This window comes from Sarcophilus harrisii, chromosome 2, assembly GCF_902635505.1.
Source record: "Sarcophilus harrisii chromosome 2, mSarHar1.11, whole genome shotgun sequence".
In the NCBI taxonomy this organism is placed as follows: domain Eukaryota; kingdom Metazoa; phylum Chordata; class Mammalia; order Dasyuromorphia; family Dasyuridae; genus Sarcophilus; species Sarcophilus harrisii.
This window is the reverse complement of record NC_045427.1, coordinates 482223686-482251503: the sequence shown is the minus strand read 5'-3', so window position 1 is coordinate 482251503 and position 27818 is coordinate 482223686. Positions and strand designations below refer to the sequence as shown.

The 27818-nt window shown below is 37.1% G+C and overlaps 1 protein-coding gene across 3 annotated transcripts in view; it reads right to left on the bottom strand.

Annotated features, from left to right (window-relative positions):
- Positions 1-17752: 17752 nt before the first annotated feature.
- The window catches only part of FUBP3 (far upstream element binding protein 3), a 77351-nt gene continuing 67285 nt past the window's right edge, over positions 17753-27818 (bottom strand). For all 3 annotated transcript variants that reach the window (XM_031954843.1, XM_031954842.1, XM_031954844.1), the window contains 7 exons: positions 27197-27357; positions 26313-26386; positions 25878-25958; positions 25606-25682; positions 21519-21590; positions 20453-20580; positions 17753-19167 (listed from right to left, as the gene is read on the bottom strand). In XM_031954843.1, the coding sequence (XP_031810703.1) occupies positions 19159-19167; positions 20453-20580; positions 21519-21590; positions 25606-25682; positions 25878-25958; positions 26313-26386; positions 27197-27357 (602 nt within the window). In that variant the 3' untranslated portion in view covers positions 17753-19158. The remainder of the gene's footprint in view (positions 19168-20452; positions 20581-21518; positions 21591-25605; positions 25683-25877; positions 25959-26312; positions 26387-27196; positions 27358-27818) is intronic.

Genomic DNA, 27818 nt, shown 5'->3' with positions numbered 1-27818 from the left:
TCTTTTTGTACAGCAAAATAACAGTTTGGTCATATATACTTATTGTGTATCTAATTTATACTTTAATATATTTAACATCTACTGGTCATCCTGCCATCTGGGGGAGGGGGTGGGAGGTGTAAGAGGTGAAAAATTGGAACAAGAGGTTTGGCAATTGTTAATGCTGTAAAGTTACCCATACATATAACCTGTAAATAAAAGGCTATTAAATAAATAAAAAAAAAAGAACTAAAGGGCCAAAAAATGTTTGTGGCAGCCCTTTTCCTAGTGGCTAGAAACTGGAAATTGAATGGATGACCATCAATTGGAAAATGGCTGAATAAATTGTGGTATATGAATATTATGGAATATTATTGTTTGGTAAGAAATGACCAGCAGGATGATTTCAGAGAGGGCTGCAGAGACTTACATGAACTGATAAGTGGTTAATAAATATAACTGTTTCATTTGTGGGCAGCTTTGCAAAACTCACAACTTAGCAGGGTAGAGAAGATCTGGACACAGATAAAGACAATTCATGTTAAAAACATCAAGTGCCATCATGGAAGAGAGAATAAAAAACAGCAACATTCTCCTAGTGATACTATATGGCTAAAAATTGTGGGATCATGAAATAGCCAAATATAGGAACAATAAACATTGCAGCTACTCTAGAAAATAAAGGGAGAAATCCCCACCAGGATTTACACGGAGACTTAAGGTTTGCAAAATATTTTATATGTGTTACTTCTTTTGATCTTCACAGCAACTTCATCAGTTAGTCACCTTGTAAATGTTTAATAATTCCTGGATCTCAAATCTATACTGGACAAGGGGGAGGGTGTGTGTGTGTGTCTGTGTGTCTGTCTGTCTCTGTCTCTCTTTCTCTTTCTGTCTCTCTGCTCTCCTTTTCCTGTATGGCCACGCCCTAGTCATTTTTGCTGCATCCATGTCATGTCTCCTATGTGTAGGTTCTATTCTGAGCTCATTTCTCTTCTCTACCTCTTTTCCCTCTCTGAGATTCAGCACTTCTTGATAGAAATTTTGTACAGATCTATATATCCAAACTTAGTATCTCTTTTGAGCTCCAGTTCCACATCACCAACTTCCTACTGGACATTTCTCAAACTCAACATGTGTCAAACAGACCTCACTATGTCTTTCCCCATGTTTTTTGCCCAACATCCCTATTTCTGTTGAAGGAACTATTATTCTATGAGTCAAAAGGTTTGCAAACTCTGGATCATCCTCTCTAATCTTATCTCTCCCTTATTTCCCTTATCCAATCTAGGGGAAAAGTGCTGTGAATTCTCTCCACAATCTCATATCTATTCCCTTTTTTCCTACTCCCTTGGCCAGTCTTTTTGTTTAGGGGTCAAGATAGAAACTAGACAAAAAGCAAAACCAAACTTAAAATCTCCCAACTGAGTGGCATTTTGGGAAACTCACTCAGACTTCCCTTGAGATCTGTGCCCCTGACCCTCCTTTAGATGCTCAGAATAAAGGAACTTTTGAAATGCACCTGGATGCCTACCACTTCTTCCAGCTGATGGGTTTGCTTTGAGATGGGAGAAGTTGTGTGTGTGTGTGTGTTGATTTTTAATTTTGATCTCTCATTGAGACCAGCACATGGGTTCCTTGCTGAAAGCCATGTGCATGTGCACCCGCACCGGAGGCCAGCTTAGAATGGAGAGGGGTAAGCTCCTTCCATGGTTCCACTCACAAAATAGAGTAGGGGACGTGGGATTTAAAAGAGATGCAGCTTCCTTTTCTTGTCCTTTCTCTTATGCTTGCTCCTTCATACTCCCCTCCCTTTCTTTTTGTGTAGTCTAAGAGTATTTTGGCAAGGCCATGGCCAAAGGAAACACATTAATATAATATTTTGTCTGTGGGACTATTTGACCTGGCAAATCAAGATGGACAGTCAATTCCCAAAATAAGCTTTGATGACTCCAAATTGGAAAAGGTGATTGATATTTCCCCTCCCCCTCTCCTCATTCATCAAACATCTTGGAGAAAGGTATAGTCTCAACCACAATATACCACAATACCCCATTACATGGGCCCAGCAGCAGGCCAAGGATGTGCTCTAATCATTTGTGTTGCCTTTGAATGCCCCACAATTGCCTGGAACCTTATCAGCTGCAGCTCCCTTTCAATGTCAGCTCCCTCTCCTCTCTTCTCCAAGCCCCCTTCCCTCCTCCCTCCTCCCTCCTCTCTCCCACCTTCTCTGCTTTCCTGATATTCATGGTTCATGGTATCTTTTGAAAGCTGGAACAGACCCCAGAAGCCATCTAGTCTAACTAATTTTACAGTTGGAATAATAGGTGAAATGCCCACAGGTAGTTATTGGCAGGTCAAATTTAAATTTGTTTTCCTTAGATCTCATTTGAATTTAATTACCTTTGGTCCTTGTAGAACAAAGAGGCAGCAAGTCACAATGTAGTTTGGCTGTTTCTTGTTTGTTTGTTTTGAGGGGGTGTGGGAGTTTTGTTTTTTTAGGCCATCAGGGTTAAGTGACTTGCCCAGGGTCATATTGCTAATACATTTCTTTTCTTTTTTTTTTTCTTTCTTTTTGCTGAGGCAATTGGGGATAAGTGTTTTGCCCAGGGTCACACAGCCAGGAAGTGTTAAGTGTCTGAGGTCACATTTGAACTCACGTTGTCCAAACTTCAGGGCTGGTGCTCTATCCACTGTACCACCTAGTGCTCCTGCCAGTACATTTCTGAGGTCAGATTTAAACTTAGGTCCTCCTGACTATGGGTGATCTATTTCACCTTCTAGCTGTCCCCATAATATAGGTAATATATCGAAATGTTGATGATTTATGTGTATTTATTTTGTATCCTTCAACTTTGCTAAAGCTGTTCATTGTTTCTAGTAGTTTTTAGTTTATTCTCTAGGATTCTCCAAGTATACCATCATATCATCTACAAAAAGTGATAATTTTGTTTCCTCATTACCTTTTCTAACTCCTTTAATTTCTGTTTCTTCTTTTATTGCTAAAGCTAACATTTCTACCACAATATTGAATAGTAATGGTGATAGTGGGCAACCTTGTTTCCACCCCGATCATATTGAGAGTGCTTCTTGTTTATCTCCATTACTTATGATACTTGCCGAGTGGTTTTAGATAGATACTATCGATCATTTAAAGGAAAAGTCCACTTATTCCTATGCTCTCTAATATTTTTTAATAGGAATAGGTGTTGGATTTTATCAAAAGCTTTTTCTGGATCTATTGAAATAATCATATGATTTCTATTAGTTTGGTTGTTGATATAATCAATTATGCTAATAGATTTCCTAATATTGAACCAGCCCTGAATTCCTGGCATAAATCCTAGTTGATCATAGTATATTGTCCCGGTGATAGCTTGCTGTAATCTCTTTGCTATTATTTTATTTAAGATTTTTGTATCAATATTCATTAGGGAAATTAGTCTATAATTTTCTTTCTCTATTTTGATCCTAACTGGTTTAGGTATCAGCACCATTACTATAGGACTCCTTCTTTTCCTATTTTCCCAAATAGTTTGCACTATTGAAATTAATTGTTCTTTAAATATTTGGTAGAATTCACTTGCAAATCCATCTGGCCCTGGAGAGTTTTTTCTTTGAAAGCTGATTAATAGCTTGTTCAATTTCTTTTTCTAAAATGGGACTATTTAAGTAATTTATTTCCTCCTCTGTTAATCTGAGCAATCTATATTTTTGTAAGTATTCATCTATTTCACTTAGATTGTCAGATTTATTGGCATACAGTTGGGCAAAATAGCTCCTAATTATTGCTTTGATTTCCTCTTCATTGGTGGAAAGTTCACCCTTTTCATTTTTGATGCTAGCAATTTGATTTTTTTTCCTTTTTCTAATCTAATTAACTAAAGGTTTATCTATTTTCTTGGTTTTTCATAAAACCAACTCTTAGTTTTGTTTATTCGTTCAATAATTTTCTTACTTTCAATTTTATTAATCTCCCCTTTTATTTTTCAGAATTTAAAATTTGGTATTTAAATGGGAGTTTTTTATTTCTATTTTTTCTAGATTTTTTAGCTGCATGCTCAGTCCATTGATCTTCTCTTTATTTTATTCAAGTAAGCATATAGAGATATAAAATTTCCTCTAAGAACTGTTTTGTTTACATCCCATAAATTTTGGTATGTTGTTTCATTATTGTCATTCTCTTGCATGAAATTATCGATTATTCCTAAAATTTGTTGCTTCACCCACTCATTCTTTAGGATTAGATTATTTAGTTTCCAATTAATTTTTGGTCTATTTTTTCCCGGCCCTTTATTACTTGTAATTTTTATTGCATCATGATCTGAAAAAGATGCATTTACTGTCTTTCTGCATTTGATTTTGAGGTTTTTATACCCTAATACATGATCAATTTTTGTGTAAGTTCCATGTTATCACTGAGAAAAAAAGGGTATTTTTTTTTCTGTTCTCATTCAATTTTCTTCAAAGGTCTTTCATACCTAATTTTTCTAAAATTCTAATTACTTCCTTAACTTCTTTCTTATTTATTTTGTGGTTCAATTTATCTAGTTCTGATAGAGCAAGGTTGAGATCCCCCACTAGAATAGTTTTGCTGTCCGGTTCTTCTTGCAGCTCCTTTAACTTCTCCTATAACAATTTGGATGCTACACGATTTGGTGCATGTATGTTTAGTATTGGTATTACTTCATTATCTATTGCATGCTTTAGCAAGATATAGTAGTTTCCTTCCTTCTCTCTTTTAATTAGATCTATTTTTGCTTTTCCTTGATCTGAGATCAGGAACACTACCCCTGCTTTTTTTAATTTCATCTGAAGCATAATAGATTCTGTTCCAGCCTTCTACTTAGTCTCTGTATGTATCTCTCTGCTTTAATTTCTGTTTCTAATAAATAAAATACTGTAAGATTCTGACTTTTAATCCACTCTGCTATCTGCTTCTCTTTTATGGGTCAGTTCATCCCATTCATATTCACAGTTAAAATTACTAACTCTCTTTCCTACCATCCTATTTTTCCCAAGTTATACTTTTCTCTCTCTTTTCTTCCTTTCCCTTCTCACCAGTGTTTTGCTTCTGACCATCTCTCTCAATCTACCCTTCCTTTTTCAGCTCCTCCTCCTTTCTTATCCCTTTCCCCTTCTACTTCTGTACTCCCTTCTATTCGTTTCCCCCTTTCTTTTCCCTTTTTCCCTCCTACTTCCCTATAGGGTGAGACAAGTTTCTATATCAAACTAAATATGCATGATATTTCCTCTTTGAGACAAATTTGATGAGATCAAGGTTCAAACAATGGCCATCGCTCTCCCTTCTTTCCCTCAACTGTAATAGGTCTTTTTTTTTTCCCTCTTCATGTGATGTAAGTTACTGAATTTTATCTCCCCTTTCCTCTTCTTCTAGTATTGCTTTTTAAAGAACCCAGTGCACAAAGGCAAGAAAAGCTTGTGCATCACTAATTTAGCTTTTCTTGTTTCATTGCAGGGGAATTCAGAAGATAACAGTAGAAGGAAAGCCTTTAGAGGTCATCATCTCAACCTCTTATTTTTCAGATAAAAAAATGAGTTCCACAGAGGTAATCTGAAGTCACACAGTTAGTGACAGACCTGAAACTTGGACCAAGCTCTTTTGATTGCAAATCCAATGCCTTTGCCATTATTTCACAGCTTTCTTCCCAAAGTATAAAAGGTGTAGCCAGAAGCCAGATTTGATACCATCTTCTGTAGAATGACTCTGAATTGAGGCAATCTGGTCAGTTGTGTTTCAATTCAAGTTAAAAGTTCATCAGAGTAGGGAGATGATAATGATGATGAGCTGTACTGATCTCATAAACTTTAACGAGCATTATCTCCCCACATGCCTTGCTCTTTGGTTTTAATTCTGCAACAGAATATGTCTACTCTCTCTTTCATAAGAGAGACACAAATAAAACACAATAAGTCAATCATTCATTGAATCCTGTCCCTGATACAGAATTGTTTCTATCTACACTTTCTTAACTTTCCCTTTCCTCAATTATAACACACAGAAGCAGGTAAGATCACCTCTCAGGTCCCTTCCAAATCTAGATCTATGATCCTAAAAATGAACAAATCAATTAAAGGGAAAAATTAGGAGAGGGAAGGTAAAGGAATGGAATAAACAATTATTTAACACCTACAATGTGCCAGGCATGGTGCTGAATGTTTTCCAATAGTTGCATTCAAATCAGCAAATATTTATTCAGTTTTGATTGTGTCAAGGCATTCCACTAGGCACAAAACTAAAAGTGAAACATCCCCTGCCCTTAAGGAACTTATGTTCTATCTAGAAAGACAATATGTACAAATTTAAGTATATACAGAACAAAATGCAAGATCTTTTGGTAGGGGAGGTAATAGTAGCTGAGAGAATAAGGAAAAATGTCATGTAAGAGGCAGCATTTTAGTTAAGTTTTGAAGCAAACTAAATGGTGGCGGGTGACTAGGAAAGGCATTCTCAGCATGTGTGGGTCAGCTTGTACTGCATAATACAGCATAAAGGGAAATAATTATATATTAAAACTGAAAAGGTAGGTGAAGGAATTGTGAAAGCCCAACCAAAGACTTTATCTTTTCTTCAATAAGTATTAAGAAGGCACTAGAGTTTCCTGAGTCAAGAAGTGACATGGTCAGATATTTGAAGTCAACAAGCATGTGTCTGCTCATTTTTCCTTCTCTTCCAAACCTTTTTTCCCCTAGTTTCTTAAATCATTTTTCATAAAATGTGATTTCTAGAGCCTTTATTGTGCCCCTTGGCGTATGCCAAATTTTATTTATTTATTTATATATACCCATTTATTTTTTATTCTAATTTATTATCATTCTTTTAAAATTGTCACTTTTAGAAATGGCACATAGTTTTCTCTTGAATGGACAGAGATGCAAAAGATTCAATATTCAAAAATTGGCTTCCCTATGGCTTCTCCTGGAGAAAAAGAAAATATGGTTTTTAGACCCAGGAAAGACTGCCAGCCCTATAAGTAACCTTAGCGGACTTAGCTAGAGTAGAGTAATTTACTTTGAATGTTTGAGTCCCATATAAGAATATTGCACATTCTTATCTGATATTTCCAACTTGGCTAAACATTCGAACTACTTGACTTTTTTTTAAAAAAAAATAGTATTTTATTTTTCCAAATTCATGCAAAGATAGTTTTCAACATTTACCTTTGCAAAACCTTGTGTTCAAAATTTTTTTCCCTACTTTCCCCCTCTCCTCCATCCCCAAGACAGCAAGCAATTCACTAGAGGTTAAACATGTACAATTCTTCTAAACATATTTCCATCTTCATCATGCTGGGTAACAACTTCGACATGTTTGTGCAACAAACAGATCAAAAGGGGAAAAACACAAAAAAGAAAGAAATAACAAGCAAACAACAGCAATAAAAACAGGTGAAAATACTGTGCTTTGATCCACATTCCATCTTCATAGTTCTCTCTTTGGGTATGGATGGCACTTTCCATCACAAGTCTATTGGAATTGCCTTGAATCACCTCATTGTTGAAAAGATGGGATACCCGATTTCTAAAGATCCTTCCAATTCCAGGAGTTGGGTATGAGATTGGAATGTTGAGGGATCTTGGGTAGTCATTTAATTCCTCTGAGTCTCATTTCTTAATCTATGCATTGTCTAATGATGACTGCATTATCTAAGCAGCCTCACAGAACTTTTATAAGGATGGAGTCAACTTTTCAGAATCAGTAAAGATATTAAACAAATGTTATCTTACTTTTTTTCTATGAGTTAGGGTACCCGTGAGCCCCTATTGGAATTGGGCACTAAACAAATGGCCTGTGCCCTCCTGAATTTTGTAATCTATAACTCTCCACTAACCAGTTAGTTGAAAAAGTATTTACACTGTCTAGATAAGGATACTTTGTGGAATCAGGAAGTGAATGAGGGAATCAGGTAGTGGTCTCTTTAAGAGCCATTTCCCTCTACCAGATTTGGAGTCTAAGATTAGAGTATGAGTTCAAACTCTGACTCTATCATTTGTTTCCCATATGATTCTTAAATTCTCTGGGCTACATAGGGTCTTTAACTGTCAAGTGAGGGGGTTGCATTACATAACATCAAAAGTGTCTTTCAATTCTAAATCTGTGATCAGACAGGTTGCCAATATTTACTTGCACCATTGAAAGGGCTTCCTCACCAGATTTCTTGTTCTGCGCCTTATCTCCCCTCTTGCCCTAAGACAGCAAGTAATCTGATATAAATTATACATGTACAATCATTTTAAACCTATTTCCATATTAATCATATTGTGAAAGAAAAATCAGGACAAAAGGGGAAAACTACAAAAAAGTTAAAAAAAAAAAACAGAAATGTGAAAATAGTATGCTTCAATCCATAGTTAATCTTCATAGTTCTCTCTCTGGATGTGGATGGCACTCTCCATCCCAAATCTGTTGGAATTGACTTGAATCATCCTCACTGTTTAAAAAGAGCCATTATATAATCTTGTTGTTGCTGAGTACAATGTTCTTGTTTCTACTCATATAAACATCAGTTCATGTAAGTCTCTCCAGGCCTTTCTGAAATCATCCTGTTGGTCATTTCTTACAGAACAATAATATTCCATAATATTCATATACCACAATTTATTCAGCCATTCTCCAACTGATGGGCATCCAGTCAGTTTCCAGTTTTTAGCCACTACAAAAAGGGCTGCCACAAACATTTTTGAACATGTGGGTCCCTTTCCCTTTTTTATAATCTCTTTGGGAAACAGACCCAGTAGAGACACTGGGTACACATAGTTTGAAAGCCCTTTGGACATAGAAGTCCAGTCTAATAGTTTCCTGGGACACTGAAAGCTTAAATGACTAGTTTATATAGCTAGTTTATATCAGAGGTGACATTTGAACCCAGATCTTCCTTCTGACTCCAAGTTCAGCAATCATATCTGCAATCATATCTGCTTTGTTACACTGTTTATCACTAAGGAAAATGGTAGCTCATGATACAATGAAATATACTGTGATCTATTTTTCTCAGCAATAAATAGTTGCAAGACAACTCTGAAGGAGTTATGATTTTTTTAAAAAAAAGGAATCTATATCCAGAGAAAGAATTGATTTTTTTGAGGGTTTTGGTTATGTTTTCTTTTATATCAATATTATGGAAATGTTTTGCATGACTACACGTGTTTAACCTATATCAAATTGCTTGCATTCTTAATGAGGAAGGGTGGAGATGTAGGGAGAGAAGAGAGAGAATATGAACTCAGAGTTTTAAAACTGAATGTTAAAAATTGTTTTAATTTATGATTAGGGAAAAATATTAAAATTTTAAAAATTGCTCACATTTTGTTGTCCTATCGTATGTTCACGAATGTTTGTGGCAGCCCTCTTTGTAGTGGCCAGAAACTGGAAACTGAGTGGATGCCCATTAATTAGAGAATGGCTGAATAAATTGTGGTATATGAATATTATGGAATATTACTGTTCTGTAAGAAATGACCAACAGGATGATTTCAGAAAGGCCTGGAGAGACTTACACGAACTGATGCTGAGTGAAATGAGCAGGGCCAAGAGATCATTATATACTTCAACAACAATACTATATGATGACCAGTTCTGATGGACCTGGCCATCCTCAGCAATGAGATGAACCAAATCATTTCCAATGGAGCAGTAATGAACTGAACCAGCTACGCCCAGAGAAAGAACTCTGGGAGATGACTAAAAACCATTACATTGAATTCCCAATCCCTATATTTTTGCCCACCTGCATTTTGGATTTCCTTCACAGGCTAATTGTACAACATTTCAGAGTCCGATTCTTTTTGTACAGCAAAATAACAGTTTGGTCATGTATACTTATTGTGTATCTAATTTATATTTTAATATATTTAACATCTACTGGTCATCCTGCCATCTGGGGGAGGGGGTGGGGGGAAAGAGGGGAAAAATTGGAACAAGAGGTTTGGCAATTGTCAATGCTGTAAAGTTACCCATACATATAACCTGTAAATAAAAGGCTATTAAATAAAAATAAAAAAAATTAAAAAAAAAACTCAAAAAAAATTTTGTTGTCCTAGTATAATTACAAAAGAAACTCAATAATTCTGAAACATACAATCTGTATGTAAAGATTGTGATGAATGTTTTTAAACTTCAAAGTAGCATAAAAAAGTTACTTATTATTTTCAGTGCTATTTTACAGATAAGAAAACTGAGGCTCAGAACTTAAATGACATTATATAGCACTAAATGTCCAGCTGAAATTCAAAAACTTCTGATGCCAGGTTCAGTTTTTCCTTCCATCCCACCCCCAATATCAATTGTCTCTTTAAGCATGGTTTTTCTGACTTCCTACATTTCCAGCTTTCAGTCCTTAAAGTCAGTACCTTCCTTTTATTGATTATCTCCCATTTATCTTATATATATTTTTTATTTTTATATAGTTTGCACATATATATATTTCCCTATTAGACTGTGAGAGCCTTAAGAGCTCAGGCTGCTTTATTTTTCTTTCTTTTAAAGCACATATTTGGTGCTTAATAAATTGTTGAATGACCGCTTTAAAAGTTGAGTGACAATCAACAATCGCATGTTCACCATTCTATCATCTCCTCAAATTTACAGTTTGCTAGGTGGTTGGTTGAGGCATTCAATTGTGCAATTTAGGGAAATGCAGACTTGTTTTAAACTACTCCTTAATAAAGTAAATTCATTAGCTTTTTTACCCCTCAAAAGTCCCCAAATAAACTCCCAAGCATTTCAAAATTAAACCCAACTAAATTTGAATAATTTAAAGTTTGGTTTTATCCATAGCAGAGGTATCAAACACCACTGTGAAGCCCAAACCATATTAAAAATATATCTGGGAAATGTTTAATAAATAAAAATATAGTACAGCATAGATAATGTTAATTTCTAATTTTCTAAGTCAATCCAAGGATCATTTCTATTTGAATTAGAAACCACTGACCCACGGGAGAGAGAAACATGATACCAAATGGATGGCTATAGAGCAGCAAATGGAAAAATTTCCTCTGGCATGAAATTCCCACATGGAAGAATGAATTGAACCCGTTACTAAGGAAGTTCAACCTAAACTTCTTGAAATACAGAAAACAGACCTCCATCCAAGAAAGTGCCAAAGAACCATAGCCCTCAGCTATATCACAGAATATAAAATAGACTATGGAATGTTAAGAGCTGGAAGGATCATAGAACACAGCCTCTGAATACTAGATTAGATAATTTCTGAAAGGGATCTTAGTGGCCATCTAGCACAAATCTGATTTTATAGGTGAGGAAAATGAGTGATGTCCACAGAGGTGAATAAGGTAATAGGTGGAGATAGAGGTGAAGAGTCTTTATCAAGGTCACAGAATAGATTAATGATAGAGCCAAGAATACAATCCAGGCCTTCTGACTGTCTATTGCTCTTAATATGACTTTTCTCTTGCCCTTTCCCTACCTATTGTCCCACTTTTCTTCAAAGCAGTGTCTTTTCCAAAATAGAACACTTAACATCACAAATGTAGGTCAGGTCAAAGTACAGATATACTATTACCTTCTAGGCCCCATTATGCACTGTTGCACTGTGGTCCAGTGATAGGCCATATACAGATTCCTGAAGTTCTCCTGGGTTAATGGGAATTTGACTAACTAAGATCATGGAAGGTGGGGCAGTAAGAGGGCACAGGATAATCACTGGGTTAGAGACAGAAGAAACAAGAAATTATTATTTTTTTTTTTAAAAAAGGGTCACTTTTTCAGGATAGAAAAGGATTTCCTTAATAAAAAAGGTGATAATGAAATGGCAGGGCATTTATGCAAGATAGATCCCTTCTGGACCTACATATGCAAAAATGTTCGTGGCAGCGCTTTTTGTAGTGGCAAGAAACTGGAAACTGAGTGGATGCCCATCAGTTGGAGAATAGCTGAATAAGTTATGGTACATGGATGTTATGGAATATTATTGTTCTGTAAAAAATGATGAACAAGATGATTTCAGAGAGGCCTGGAGAGACTTACATAAACTGATGCTGAATGAAATGAGCAGAACCAGGAGGAGATAATTACACATGGCAACAAGATTATGTGATGATAAATTCTGATGGATGTGACTCTTTCCAACAGTGAGATGGTTGAAGCCAGTTCCAATGATCTTGTGATGAAAAGAGCCACCTACACCCAGAAAGAGGACTGTGGAAACTGAGTGTGGAACACAATGTAGCATTTTAACTCTTTGTGTTGTTGTTTGCTTGCATTTTGTTTTCTTTCTCATTTTTTTCCCTTTCTGATGTGATTTTTCTTGTGCAAGCAAGATAATTGTATAAATACGTATACATATATTGGATTTAATATAGATTTTAACATGTTTAACATAGATTGGATTATTTGCCATCTAGGGGAAGGAGGAGAAAATTTAGAACACAAGGTTTTGCAAGGGTAAGTGTTGAAAAATTATTCATGTATGTGTTTTGAAAATAAAAAGCTTTAATTAAAAAAAAAAACCAAAGCTTAAAAAAAAAGATAGACCCCTTCTACTTATCACTCACACAAAGACATACTCTAAATTTTGGTTGTCATGCACTTGTCATACAAGTAATTTGAAAATAATATTTTTATAAGAACAAAGTTCTGAGACAATTTTTTGTCATGAGAAAATGCTCTAAATCATTATTGATTAGAGAAATGCAAATTAAGACAACTCCAAGGTACCACTACACACCTGTCCTCAGATTGTCTAAGATGACAGGAAAAGATAATGATAAATGTTGGAGGGGATGTGGGAAAACTGGGTCATTAATACATTGTTGGTGGAGTTGTGAACTGATCCAACCATTCTGGAGAGAAATTTAGAACTATGTCCAAAGGACTATCAAACTATGCACCTTTGATTCAGCCATGTCTCTACTTGATCTGTAGCCCAAAGAAATCATGAAAAAGGGAAAAGAACCTCAAAATGTTTGCAGCAGCCCTTTTTGTGGTGGCAAGAAATTGGAAACTGAATGGATGCTCACCAGTTGGAGAATGGCTGAATTAAGTTATGGTATATGAACACAACGGAATATTATTGTTCTGTAATAAACGACCAGCAAGATGATTTCAGAGAGGCCTGGAGAGACTTACATGAACTGATGCCAAGTGAAGTGAGCAGAACCAAGAGAACGTTGTACATAGCAACAAGATTATATGATGATAAACTGTGATGGACAGTTGAGGTGAATCAGGCCAATTCCAATAGACTTGTGATGGAGAGATCCATCTGTATCCAGAAAGAGGACTATGGGGACTGAATGTGGATCAAAACATAGTATTTTCATCTTTTTTTTTTTTTAATTTCCTTGCTTTTTTAAAAAAAATCTGATTTTTCTTGTGTAGCATGATAAATGTGGAAGCATATTTAGAAGAATCACACATGTTTAACTTATATTGGATTACTTGCTATCTAGGATGGGGAGAAGGGAGGGAGAAAAATTTAGAACACAAGGCAAGGGTGAATGGTGAAAACTATTTTGAAAACAAAAAGCTATTATAAAAAATTAGAACAAAGTACTGGGAAACCAACATTATTTCACCTTTCCCATTTGGATCTCTGAGTTGTTCTTCCATCTGATCTTTCCAAATGACTGACTTGGAATTCTTTTTTTTAATTTTTTAATTTTTTTTTTATTTAATAGCCTTTTATTTACAGGTTATATGTATGGGTAACTTTACAGCATTGACAATTGCCAAACCTCTTGTTCCAATTTTTCTCCTTTCCTCCACCTCCTCCCCCAGATGGCAAGATGACCAGTAGATGTTAAATATATTAAAATATAAATTAGATACACAATAAGTATACATGACCAAACCGTTATTTTGCTGTACAAAAAGAATCGGACTCTGAAATATTGTACAATTAGCTTGTGAAGGAAATCAAAAATGCAGATGGGCATAAATATAGGGATTGGGAATTCAATGTAATGGTTCTTAGTCATCTCCCAGAGTTCTTTCGCTGGGTGTAGCTGGTTCAATTCATTACTGCTCCATTGGAAATGATTTGGTTGATCACATTGCTGAGGATGGCCATGACTTGGAATTCTTGAGAGGATAAAGACATAGAGCTGTTGGGAGCAAAAGGAATGGGGAACTTTGTTAAATACTTCAGTGGAGGTATTCTAAAATATGGTTACTCCTTTTATTGAAGTATAATGAAATACTTTCAGACCTTAGCAGTTTTTTGATTTATTGGGATCAAACCTTTAGTGATGAGCCTTCAGCTTTTAGCTTAACTCATCACCACCCCACCATTACCCTTCTTGGCATCTTGTTTGCTGCTACTGCGTTCTTGGGGCACCCACAGAAATGTTTATTCTTTAATAGTTATTCAATTACAAAAAGCAATTATTTTATACCTGCTTGCAGTTAGTAGGGAAGCCATTAAGCATAAATGTATAAGATCGCAACCTGTTACCAGGACCATTTCTGGTGAAATTAGATATCTTGAGAAGATGGGAACAACAATATTAATACCTATATATGTAAAGTAACACACACACTGTCTTTTTTTTTTTTTTTTTAATTTAATAGCCTTTTATTTACAGGATATATACATGGGTAACTTTACAGCATTAACAATTGCCAAACCTCTTGTTCCAATTTTTCACCTCTTACCCCCCCCTTCACTCCCTCCCCTAGATGGCAGGATGACCAGTAGATGTTAAATATATTAAAATAGAACTTAGATACACAATAAGTATACATGACCAAAACATTATTTTGCTGTACAAAAAGAATCAGGCTCTGAATTATTGTACAATTAGCTTGTGAAGGAAATAAAAAATGCATGACACACACTGTCTTATTTTCTCATTTGATCCTGACAACCCTGTGAGGTTGATAAGCAAGTTCGCGGTTTAGGGAGGCCGAGACTTGCCCATCTGTACACAGCCAGTGTCAGAGGCTGAATAGGAACTCAGGTGCTCCCACCTCCAAGTCTAGTGCACTAGCCCCGAGATGTCAGCGACACAGTCTGTCCAGTCCTATAGCTTTTCAGCCCTGATAAGGCCTACCCAAACTTATCCTCAGACACAGTCTGGTGAACTCAGACTCACCACCATCTTACTAAAGAATTGAGCAGTGATTCTTTGCAGAAATACAGAGGAAAACAAAGGTTCTTCTATATCCTTCCTCTGGCCATAAAAGCACGGAATTAAAAATCTCAGAGGTCAAGAAGCCAAATGTTTATGAATAGTGTTGAAACCTGGCAGAAAGCCTATCCTAAGAGCCCGAGTTTAATTTAGGCTCAGATCTTATTTCCTCCACCCAAATAAGAATATTCAGCCTGGCACCCACTTTCTCACATATCCCTTGTGCCCCACTTCTTTCCCCAGATTTCAGTCTCAGGAACTCTTCTTGTCCATTAATTAGTAAGATCTAACTGGGACCATCTGTGTTAGCCTGTCTGTAATATCCCAGCAGATATCAGGGCATTGAGTGGCACAGAGGTACAGCCCCAAACAAGAAGAGGCAGATGTCAATACCCTCTGGTGTTGAAATGTCTTAATAGACAAGTTGCCCAGGGCTACCTCAGGATTAGCTGGACAGGTCGTAGTAAGAGTTCTGACAAAAGACAATTCACTGGAGAGGTAAATGGCAAACCAGTGCAGTATTTTTGTCAAGAAAACCCGGTGGACACTGCTCCCGTTATGAAAAGTCTGAACCCACCAGCTAGCAATCTATAGCCCCTCTTTCCTTTCCATTCCAAAAAGAAAGGACAAAGATGGGGGGGCATAGCTCACAAGTTGGACAAATTAGAGCTGCAGGAAGAGTAATGCATACCATGACCTGAGAAGCCTGTGAGTGTGGACAGGGACCAAGACCAAGTAGAAAAGACTTCTCAGGAACATATGGCCTCAAACGTCTGTGAGGGTCTCTGGGACTGCCAATCCAACTTCTTCATACTCAGAAGCCTCTGAGAATGGGGACCAAATTTCAAACACAGGTCAGAGAAGCCCCCACCCCCACAGACACAAGTCCTTAGTGATGACCATGCAGCTTTCTTAATGGAAAACAATCGCTGAAGTTGGTGCATTTCAAGCACTTTAGCCTTCTAAGACACCAGACTGCTGATGAAAAAACCCATATTCTGTGGGCGCCATCTTAATGAGAGGCCAAATTTCATATGCTTGCAAACTTTTCCCCCTCCTCCCTCCACCCCACCCTACCCCACCCCCTCAATAAAAGGTTGCATCAGAAGGAGATATTTCCATAATTTATAGTATGGGCATTTCACTTGGGAAAAGCGCTAATCTGTACTTACAGATACATTTAAGAAAATGCATCCTCCCACAATCCTGTGCCATTTATGACTCTTGGCACAAGCCGCAATACTCAGTCTTCAATTAAGGGACACCTTAGGGTTCATTATCACACAATTGCTCCCTGTGAACCATGCCAAATGCTGTTTTGGCACAGAGCTTGGAAGATGAATTAGAAGGAAGTCTTCTCTGTAATGCCCTCTCCCCAATTCCCATTCCCATCATCAGCGTTTATGCCCTCCTCTTGTTCACCCCCTCCCTTCTTTTTTTCCAAGTGGCTTTTACTATTCAATCTCTCAACGTCAAACTCGATTCTCTAGAGGTGTATTTAAAGATGCCATATCCCCATTTTTTCTTCCGGCTTTCATTATGCCTCAAAATTGCTGCAGATGGGATTCTCTCTACACCCCTTTCTGACCTATCTGGGCCACAGATGCCTTTTTTTTTTCGGGGAGGGGGAGAGAAGGAAAAGTCTGGGGCCTAGAAAAGAAAATAGAGGAATTGTAAATAATCATGATAGGACAGTTCTATTCAGGAGCTGATCAAGGAGCATCTAATCTAGATCAAGAAGAAATTCCTATGTAAAGACAAAGAGGTGGCAGCATCCTCAAATATTAAGTATAAAAACCTGCCGTCTACGTCACTGCTGATTATAGGAAGAAAAGTAGGTGGTTAAAAAAATAAAAGGCAGAAGTGTATTTATTCTTTCACTATACTGCTCTAGTCTCTTTATTCAGAGCATTTGGCCTCTAGCTGCGATTATATATTTCATCACTTGAATAGAACCATTCACAAGGAAGATACCACCAAAGTAGTCTCCAAGACTTGTTTCTAACCCTAAGCAGTGATCAGTGTTATATGTGTAGCATCACCTCCAGCTGGAAGCATTGCCCAAATTTGTCACTTCTGAGAACAAGAACGGCATCACTCATGGGGACTAGAACTGCAGAAATTCAGATTATAATTTATACACAATCACATGATTGTATATAAAATGATACATTATACACAATCATGATGATGTATGGATCAGCTAGTAGAAAATGTGGAGCAGACCACGTAGGCTTTGCTGACTTAGTTACAGGAAAGTGTGTTTATACAGCTGAGGATTGGATCAAAACCCCTTGATATTACTCCCATAAATTAATCTTCAAGACCCACTTACAATGACAGCGTCTTTCCATATGAGGAAACTCTAGTTATTAACTTCTCAGTGTCATGCCATTTTAAGAGATGCTTAGATGTGACAGGTAAGAGGGGCTGATTGTAATTAAGGCTCTGAAGTCAATAACATCAAATTATACAAAGCCATTAAAATGAAATTAGTTTAACGAAGTAGATATAAGTCTATGTACTGTAGCAACTAAGTTGGAGATAATGCAATGTGAGTCAGTTGTCTAAGAGCAGGCAAGCATTTCTGACCTTTTTCCATTTGGAGTGGCAACGGGAAGGGGAGGTACCAAGAAAAGGCAAAATAAAACAGACTAAAAACACTTCACCCACAAGAAGCCTTGTGGAAATTTTATTATATAGAGTGTAAAATGCAACTGTCAGTCAAATAAAAAGAACATTTTGTTTTAAACACCATGCTCAACATTATTTAATTGCATTTTTTATAGTTAGACATTTCAAGCATTATAGGGAAATAAAAGTAAAGAGAAAAAAAACAAACAGTAAATTCAGTACATTTCAAAACGGAATGTCCCTCAGGTCAATTAAAAATGCAAGAAAAAATAGTTTCAGTTCCGTTTTTTCTTTTAAAAATACAGTTATCTGTACAAGAAAACACTAAACATAAGAAATCATATTATCCTTTTTATTAAATCAAAATTATTTAGCGCATACTGTGGTTAATACTAGAATCATTTATTTTTCTAAGTAATTTGACAAATATTAGATATGAAAATATTTGAAAGAAAAATGAAAAAAAGCAAAAAACACCTTGGAATTAAAAAATAGTTACTACCTTATATATGGTTTTAATGTTCCACAGTGTTTGTTAAAGTTACTAGTAGCTGATTTATTTTTAATATTAAAAATAACAGTATTTATATTTCTGAGAGTTTAGAGGAAGATTTTTAAAATTTTTTAAAATAAGCTTGGAGGTCTTAGATACACAAATGCAACCCAAAATGGACATGTGAAAAAAAGTATTGCTAAAAAAAATTACATGTTTTTATATTACCCCTTTAGACTCTAGAAATTATACAAACCCTACAAAATGCCCCCCTCCCCTAATCTGTCCGACAGTTAACTGTCTCAATACAGAATTCACATAATTAATTACAATACATAATGTAGTATTTTAAAAAAAATGCAATAAAATCAGACAGCCAAAATAAAAGAAATTAGAAGTAAAACATTTAATAATGCATTTACATATTTAAGAATATTTAAATACTGTTTAAAAATTTTTTTTAGGATTTGTTACATAACACCTAAGACTTCCAAGCCACTTTGTTGCAACAGAAAAGTCAAAAAGAAAAAAGAGAAACACGCCAAGAAAAAAACAAAAACAAAACAAAAAAACCCCAAACAAAAAAAATTCCCATGTTTGAAATGTCACTACTCTGGGGTACATTTTGGTGCCTAGAATTTAGACACTGTTCCAAAAAGAACCCCAAAGTTTACAAATTTGGAAGTAACAATAAAACAAAAAATACCCCCCAAAAAAACAAAATCAAAAGATTACCAGCATTTTCATGAAGTTTAGTATATTACTAATTTTTCCTGATTCTTAGAAAAGTTCAGTATAGATTATTCTACAACTAGTGTTTCACAAAAACGAACAAAAAATCTTCATCAAAAGGCTGCAAATCTAGAAACCTCTGTTACAAAAAGGTTTTCTTTCACAATGATTTCAAGGGGAAAAAAAACTGCCATAAGGACATTGTTCTACTGCTCCTGCAGAGGGGAAAAAAAAAGAAGAAAGTTATTTCTTGGTAGATTTTTTAAAGTATGTACTTCTGAAACAGTTCTCCCCAGGGTGGGTGACAGGTCACACTTTTTCTCCCTCGGGCACTGTAATCAGGCATCCCAATAGACAACAGAGCCAATGTACAAAGAAATATCTCCTCCCCCCTCCATAAGACTGATGTTATAGGGTATGGCAAGAAAAAAACCTTTTTTTAGGAGGGATGTTACAGACTTTTTCTTCCAAACAGAGAAATAGACTCGGGGGAGAGAGAAGTACTAACATAGCAAGCACTTCCTAGTCTATGACCATTCTGTTAGCTTTTGGAAAGCTCAGTTACCTATTCCTGCTGAGCCCTCTAAGGCAGCTCTAGGGATATCTTCCTTGCAGATTGCTAGGGTAACCATTATTCAAGTCATTGGACACTATGGTTTGCATTGCTAACAAGAAAACCTATGGATATTTTTCCTTTAGTTGCTTAATAATTTGGCCTCAATACCTATCAAATGGCTAATGATTAAACTTTAGAAGGCCGATTTCTTGTTCATAGGATTAAAGGCTGGGAATATACAAGGTTGAGGAAATCTGGCTCTGGGCCCCTCGGCCCTGCCTTCCAAGGAGTAGCCAATACTTCATATCCTCTTTTATGTGACCTGGGAGGTGCCTCATGGAGCTGAAACAAAGGACAAGGCTAGATAATCGTCCTTGTTAGGCGCCTTTCCAAGCCAAGTGACAGCAATTTCAATAGCCAGCTTCCCTATATCAGAAAACATCATAGAGTGGCAACTTGCTCAGACTGGCAATACTCCCCATGTGGAGGTGCCTTAGAAAGCCTACGTGCTTTTTGGATTGTATTTTATACAACTGACAAATTGATGGCAATTTATTAGTCCATACAGAGGAGTTGCACCACTAGGTTATAAAATTAATTCCAGCTATCCTTGGCCCAAAAGATTCATTGGATAGAAAAAGCGAGAAAGCAGGAGTTCTAAACAGGAGTGGTTAATAAGACTTCTTCCTAGCTACTTTAAGTATCCCAACTAATATTTGCTTTTATGCTTGTGTCCAACTTTTACAAAGACCCAAATATTAGACAGCTATGTTTAAGAATGGAGGAACAACAGGGAACGATGGAGATAGTGGCTGGCTAAAGTCAAGAGCTTCAATGGGGTGGCATGCCAGTTTTCAATTCAGTCACTAAAATATTCTTAGATGGGGGAGGAAGGAACAGGACAGAGGTACATGCTGTGCTGCTATGTTCAGGGAAATACAGACCTGGCTGTGGGCCTGAGCTTGCCCTAATGTTTGCCCATAGTAAGCAGCTTGCTGTCTGTAATACTCCGCCCAGGCCATTGTGTAGTCCGGTGGGGAACTTGCCTGAGAAGCTGCATTGGCGGCATGGCCTGATTGACAGAAGAGGAAAAACAGATTATCCAAAGGCACCTCTACCAGTACATTCAAAGTCAAGCCATATTAACTGTAAAACAGTGCTCAAACCTGTATTTCCCTTCTTAAAAGTGTGGATGGACTTTAGGAAATATAGTTTACATTGCCTGATTATTTCAGTTTTCAAGAGGTGCATGGTCATAGGGATCTGAGTGTAGCTGGCTTGCTGATAGGTGCAAAATACAAATACTTAAACAAAAAATTCCACTATTTCCACTGCTGCCTCACTACAAACCATTCTTAATAAAAACATCATTTCAGATTCCCCCCTTAGTAACCCTCTTTCCTTTTTACATCCAGGAAATTCTCAATGACAGAGAAAGAAGTATCATTCCCTTCATAGAAAACACCTAGGTCCTAAATCTTTTAGTTTACTCAATCTTACCAACCTTCAACCTGAGCTCTCACAACTATCGTCTTGTGAATCAAGATTTCAAACTAAATGAGATCTCAATTCAGATTACAGAATATTTAATTCACATAACTCAACCATTTAAAAAAATATACCAATTTTAGCTCTGACTTGAACTGAATATCTAGGTCTTTTTAATATTGATTTAGCTTGTGGTTCAGTTATATGGATTAAAGCAGAAAGACTTAACCCAGTACTACACATCTACTTCTACATTCTGTCTGTCACCTAGTCTACTGCTGCTCAATGAGAATCAGCAGTATGAAAATTAGCACAGAAAAGGAGTAATGTGCTCTGTTACAGCTCTGTTCTGGCAAAAGGAAAAAAAAATGGGGAAACAAAGTTGAGGTACTAGCATGAAGTTTCTGAGGGAAAAGGGCAAGGAAAAGAAGATGCTCTGTCCACAATTGATTAAAGTTGTGCTCAGGGGAGACAAAAAGGCACTTTGTCATTGATCATCTGCTTTTGAAGAAAGTCACTCACTCTGTTTTTTGTAATAGTCCTCCCATGCCTTGCTGTAACCAGGCTGGCTGTTCTGCTGCTGGCTCTGCTGGCCTGTTTGAAGAGGACAAAAACAATCAGGCCAGTGAGGAAAAGAGGGTTTTTTTCCTCCCTGCCCAGCTACCACCCAGAACTTCTTAGTGTATTTTTTATCCACACCAACAAGCCTGTGGGATACACACCTCACAATGATGCTTTGGGAGCTTTAGTTTTTTTTTTTTTTTGGGGGGGGGGGGGGGGGGGGGGGAAAGAGGCAAGAGACTTAGCTGGAAAAGGATGGAGGACAGGACAAAAGCGGAAAAGAGCAAAATGTGAACCTCCACCCAAGAAATACACTACCAATTTGGATCCCTGTTGTGTGGGGAAGGGGTGAAAAGAGGGTCCCTCTAGGTTAGACATGAAGCACAGTAGCTGAGTTAGTGGGGAGGAGGTGGCCTCTAAGACAGAAACAGGGTAGACTGTTAAGAGAGCAAAGAAGCTTCCTAATGAAACAGCCCAGGGAAGGGGCTTCAGAGACACTGGCTGTAGACTACTTGAGGTGACTTGGCATTCAATATCTTAAACAAGAAGACTACGCAATAGACAGGAAGCTAAGAGAAACACGAAAGGCAAAGTTGGCTTTGCTTACAGGATCAACTGAACTTCAAACAGACAGGGAGCAAAATAATACCATCAATTTATTTGACCTTTCTTTTCTATTTGAAAACAAACGGCTAGATACAGCCAAACAAACAGACTTGTAAACATTCAATTAAACTGAGATAGGAAATTAAAGAAAATCTAAGAAAGAAAGGAAGCTCAATCTTAATCTCACTTCACTGTGTTCCCCAATACGCTCATTACTATGGAAACCAGTTTACAAAGTCTATATTCTAGCCAGAAGCCAACATATGCATTCAATTCTTAATCTATTCCAATTTTTTTTTTTTGGGGGGGGGGGGGAGGGAGAAAAGAGTTGGAAGGCTAGAGACAAGAGAAAGTGGACAGGGGAGAAATAAAGTTAATTGTAACTCTTTATTCCCTTCTCTCCCACCCTAAGATGTCCTACAGTGTAATATTAGCTGCAAAAGGATTTGAATCAGTAAGGATTGGAGGGTGGGAGAAGGAGATTGTTAAACATAATACATTGCAAGTGTAAAGTGGGTGGAGGGAACAGAGCAGTAGCATCCTGTCCTAGGAAATGAAAGAAGGTTAAAAGACTTGACCAAAGCCATAAGTCAGGACCTTTCTTTCTGCTGAGGTCAGGGCTGACTTGAGGGTCCACCTGCCAATATCAACAAAGGAAAGGACCCCCTGAATGCCTTTTATTTTATCAGAATTAAGAGTCCAAAGTAGGCTGAAAGGACACAGCCTTAACACATTTCAGTGAAATGTTTTTCTAATTAATTTATTTAAGACTGAAGACAGATTTGAGGAAGATAGAATCATTATGTTCAAATGCATGCAGGGTTAAGTGTGGGGGTCAGGAAAAGAGAGTCTTGTTCTCTCCACTCCCATCATTATAGAAGGAAAGGCCAAGGGGAAGAAAGTGAAGGAAGGATTGAGAAGACAATTTTTTGATAAGTATTTTATGTTGACAGTAGAATGATCTGGTTCTCTAAAGGGAACTAAGAAGTTGGATGGCAGGCAGAAATACATTACTGGATAAATTAAGATAGTGGAATCAATATTCCCTTTCCCTCCACCCTGTCACAACCCCCCTCCCCCACACCTCCAGTAAGATTTCTTTTAAAAATTTAAACAACAACAACAAAAATAATAACATTTAAGATGTAGAAAATAAGATTTTTCAGTTGTAGGTAGCTATGTAGTTTCTGTGTAGTAATCCTCCCAGGCCTTGGGGGAAAGGAGGAGGAGAGATCAGGGAACCACTATGATCTTTAGTCGGGGAATAGTGCAGTTTTAAGTCTGTTTTAATAACTGCATTGTTTGTTTGACAGATGTGGAAATACGTTTAGTTGTACATAAACATGTCATATAGAAACACAAACCTATATTGGATTGTTTAGAAACACAAACCTATATTGGATTGTTTGCTATCTAGGGGAGGAGAAAAGTTTAGAACACAGGACTTTGCAGGGGTGAATGTTGAAAATTATCTGCATGTAGTTTGAAAATAAAAAGCTGTCATTAAAAAACAAAACAAAACAAAATACCATCTGATCTTTCAATGGCTAGCACAAAGTTCTCAACTACATTTTTATTTCTCTCAATCTTCTAAGGGAGAGAAAATAATAACTGATTTGTAATCAGTCTAAAACACATCTACTTTTCTGATTGTGCTCAGCATTTGTCTTCACCATGGCACAGAATGGGAAATGTTCAGTTAGGCTCTTTCTTGACACTAGTTAACCCAAAGATTATTCTTTGCTAGTCAAGCTACAATTATTCTAAAAAGGTCTAACTTTCTGGTATTTTAAGAATTTCCCATCATCACAGGTATATAAAAAAAAAGGCAACATCTGATTGAGCAATGAACCAATCAAAATAACAGAATTACAACCTTAAAAATGGAAGGGGTCTATAAGATTTAAGAGGTTGAGAGCAGAGAAGTGGCTTGACATCCATAATAAAGTTAGAGTGAAGAAATCAATACTAGAATCTAGGACTTGACTTCTAGTCCTGTCATTTCAAATTTACTGGAATATTTATTTGTGAAATAACTATAGAATCAGGACTCCTTTATTTCCAATGTGCAGAGCCCACTTCACTTGGCAAAAGAACACTTAATAGAACATAAAAGTATGCTACAAGTCATAAAATCTACAAAATGAATCCTTCCCAAACAAAAACATGTTAGATTTTTCAATATGTCAAAGAAATCTGGGTTTTTAACAAGGATGATTAAATGAGAAAAGTCTCTGGAAATAACTGAAAAGAGTTAACATCACATTCTAAATAAAAGACACAAGGGTTAGAACAGATAAAGCTAGTTTCTGGTTTGGGAACTCATGACTGAGCTGAAAACATGAGGAATTTTAAGTCTAAAGAGTCATTTTAGTTTCCAGACACTAAGAAAGAATTTCTAAGAGGGCCTTTTTAGCCACAACCAATTAAGGAAGCAACAAGGGGAATATAGACTAGAAACCTTGGGCAAGCTTTCCAAGCTTTCTCAGAAAGGAATTACACAACTCTCTACCAAAGAAATCAGAATCCTCCCCCTGTAATTTAAGGAAAATTAAACATCTGCTTAGTGATTATGATTTTCTATAGTGTCCCCTGCCGCCCCCCAAAAAAGCTCCATCACATTTGTAATAGATGAAAAGAATTCATTGATATTGAGAGAAGTATTGTCATCTAGATCAAAGATAAAGGCTCTATGAGGCACCTAAGAAGACTAATCACAAAGAGTTAGTGATATTGGTGTGTTATATGTTTCTTCAGTCTTTTCATCATGAGACCTGGCTAAATAGCAACAGTGTAAGAGTAGTTTGATCCAAAGGAAGGTCTTGTGAAATGGGATATTTATGACCCATTCATGAGGTACAAGTGCCTGGTGACTGTTAAACAAAATGAAATCAAGTCAATAAACCTGGAAAGTGACTACAGAAAGTAGGAGAGGCTTCAGAGTTCAATTCCCACGCCAGAGAGCAGCATCAAGAGAGAAGCTGATTCTTCTTTTCTAAGCCTTCTCATCTCCTTCTTCACAACTCCTATCACATTACTTGCCTGCAGACTATAGTCAACCACAAGGAAGGTCAATAGGCCCTTGTGTGATCCAATAGAAGGAGCAATTGGGCCCTCATTGTTCCCCAGTTCTTGGAAACAGTAGTCAATCAATATCTTGGAATAGAAAAGGCAGATGATGAAGAAAGCATCAGAACAGCGAAGCTCTATGTAGCCAGTCTGCAGTAGCATACCCATAAGATATGCATTCATGAAGAATGAAGATCTAAGCTGTTTTTTCATACCAATCACCTTTGACTGGCTATGTTTACATTTTATAGGAAGGCTGCACTACCTTTTAGACTGTTGAGAGGGTTCTAAGAATTCACTGATCTATTTTTCTTACTTAAATCATATAAGAAAATATGCATTTTGTTTCATCAGACGTAGAAGTGTCACTTACTTGGAACTTGCTGTGCAGGTGTCTGCCACGTCTGATAGGTGTTACCCCAGCCTTGGGTCATAAATGCCTGAGGACCACTGTGGATTACAAAACATTCATTCTTTCTGATCCATGCCCCTTCTTCAGCTTCCATGTCCACTTCCCTTCTTTCATTCAAAATTCTTTTTCCATGCCTCCCACCCATTTCTCAAAATCTGAAAGCTAAACTTTGTAAGATTAAGCTTGTTTTGCTACTACAAGAGACCTAGAATGAAATAATTGGTTTTACCTACCTCACAGGGTTGCTGTGAGGGTTACCGTTCACTTTAGCAGCAATGTTTGGAAAGCACCCTGAGCTCCTCGGCGGAAAGGTACTACATGGGATGTAAGAATAAATAAATAAAAATGCTAGGAGTGGAAATTATGAAATAGACTGGCCCAGAAGTCCTGTTTCAGAATCCATTAGCAGTGACATGGCTAGGTGTTAGTTTTTTAGTGTTAGAAAAGAGGACTCCCAAACTAGTCTGGAAAAGCCCTGACATCAATCATCATTAAGGGCCAAGGCCAAGATTAGACAAGGGGATGGTGGCACAATTTAAGACATTATTTGACTGTGATGCCCTTACCAAATGTTCACCTTTTTTACTGGGAGTCCCCAAAAGGGACACTGTGGGCAGAAGGAATTCTTGAGAGAAAACTCTCAGCAAAGACATGGGTAAAAGACTCACTTTTGATGAGGTGTGGCAGGTGCTTGGTTGAAAGGACTCTGACCAAAGCTTCCAGGTGCGCCCATATTGGTACCCTGTCACAGACACAATGACAATTCTAACTTCCTATTCACTTATCTCCTAAACTGTGCCCAAACCCTCCCATTCCAAATCAGCTTTAAAAGTCAAAATAAATAAATAAATAAATGAAACAAAAATGCCTCATAACCCTAAATCTATCCTTTCTTCCCCACAGAAAATTTTATTTGCAGAATGGTTTCACACCCTCAGGTGAACAATACTACAGAACAGCAAATAATGGTACCGCCATGTCTATGGATGATAACACCACAGTAAACCTAGCTTATCACCCTGTGTATATGGACCAACCTGCTTGACTCTCCCGTCAATTAAGGCTGGCCCAAGTCTCTTTCTGCAATTCTATGTCCCCTTTGAGGTGAGCAGTGGCAAATCTTTCCTCCATCAACACTCCCTTTATCTGCTTTGAGGTGCCTGAAACTAAAGCCAGAGTCAATGAAAACCATCTGCATGTCTGGCTACCAGTACAATGCCAACAAGAGGCCAGGCGGGCAGTGCTGGGTGCAAAGCATTAGCCCCATCTAGCCTGGAAAAGAGGCATAGATTTGGGCTGGTGAGGAGCTGGAACATCCACAATGCTTCACTCATTGGTCCCATGACCATTATCAGCCTCTGTGCCTCAGACTTAACCCTCAGTAAAATGGGGATAACCCATCTGCCCCACCAAGCTCACCAAAACAGTGTGAGGAACTGCTGAATGGCACAGGAAATACAAAGATTCTTGGGGAAGCAGGGGGAAGGCACCAGACAGCCAATAGAATATTCTAATAACAGCCCAAAGATGGGGAAAAGGGCCTTGTACGTACACCAACTTTCTCATCTATGAGATGTCTGGCAAGTTCAATCTGCTGTGGTATGCCTCTGATGGTAAATATCCGTACACTGGGGTCTGTATTAGGAGGTGGATTCCGCTGAAGTTCTACATGAGCTCCTGACTGCTGGTTTATGCTTTTGATGTTCTCACCCCCTGTAGGTAGAAAAAAAGAATACGGGAAAAAATAAATGAGGTGTGATTCTGATAACAGTTAACAAATCAGACATTTCTTTCTCTTTTACATCCTTTAGCACCAACAAGAAAAATGTTTTCTATGCACCAGGACATATACAGAATAGAAACATTTAAGTGTTTTTAAGGAACAATATTGCTAAGAAGGCAGCCATTTGCTTGTTGGAGCTTGAACACTTGCTGATAATAAGCTGATTATGTGGAATATGCTAAGATCACTAATGGGTAAAACCAGCAGGAAAGTGACCATCAGAACATCTCTTTATTGGCACTGAAATGCTCATTTATTAGAATACGATACTATCCTACATATATGATATAAAATGGAGATTTGCTATCTAAAACCAAACTGAACCGAACTCCAAGAACTAATATAACTACAATGCATCACATGGTAGATGCTCAATAAATATTTTTGGATT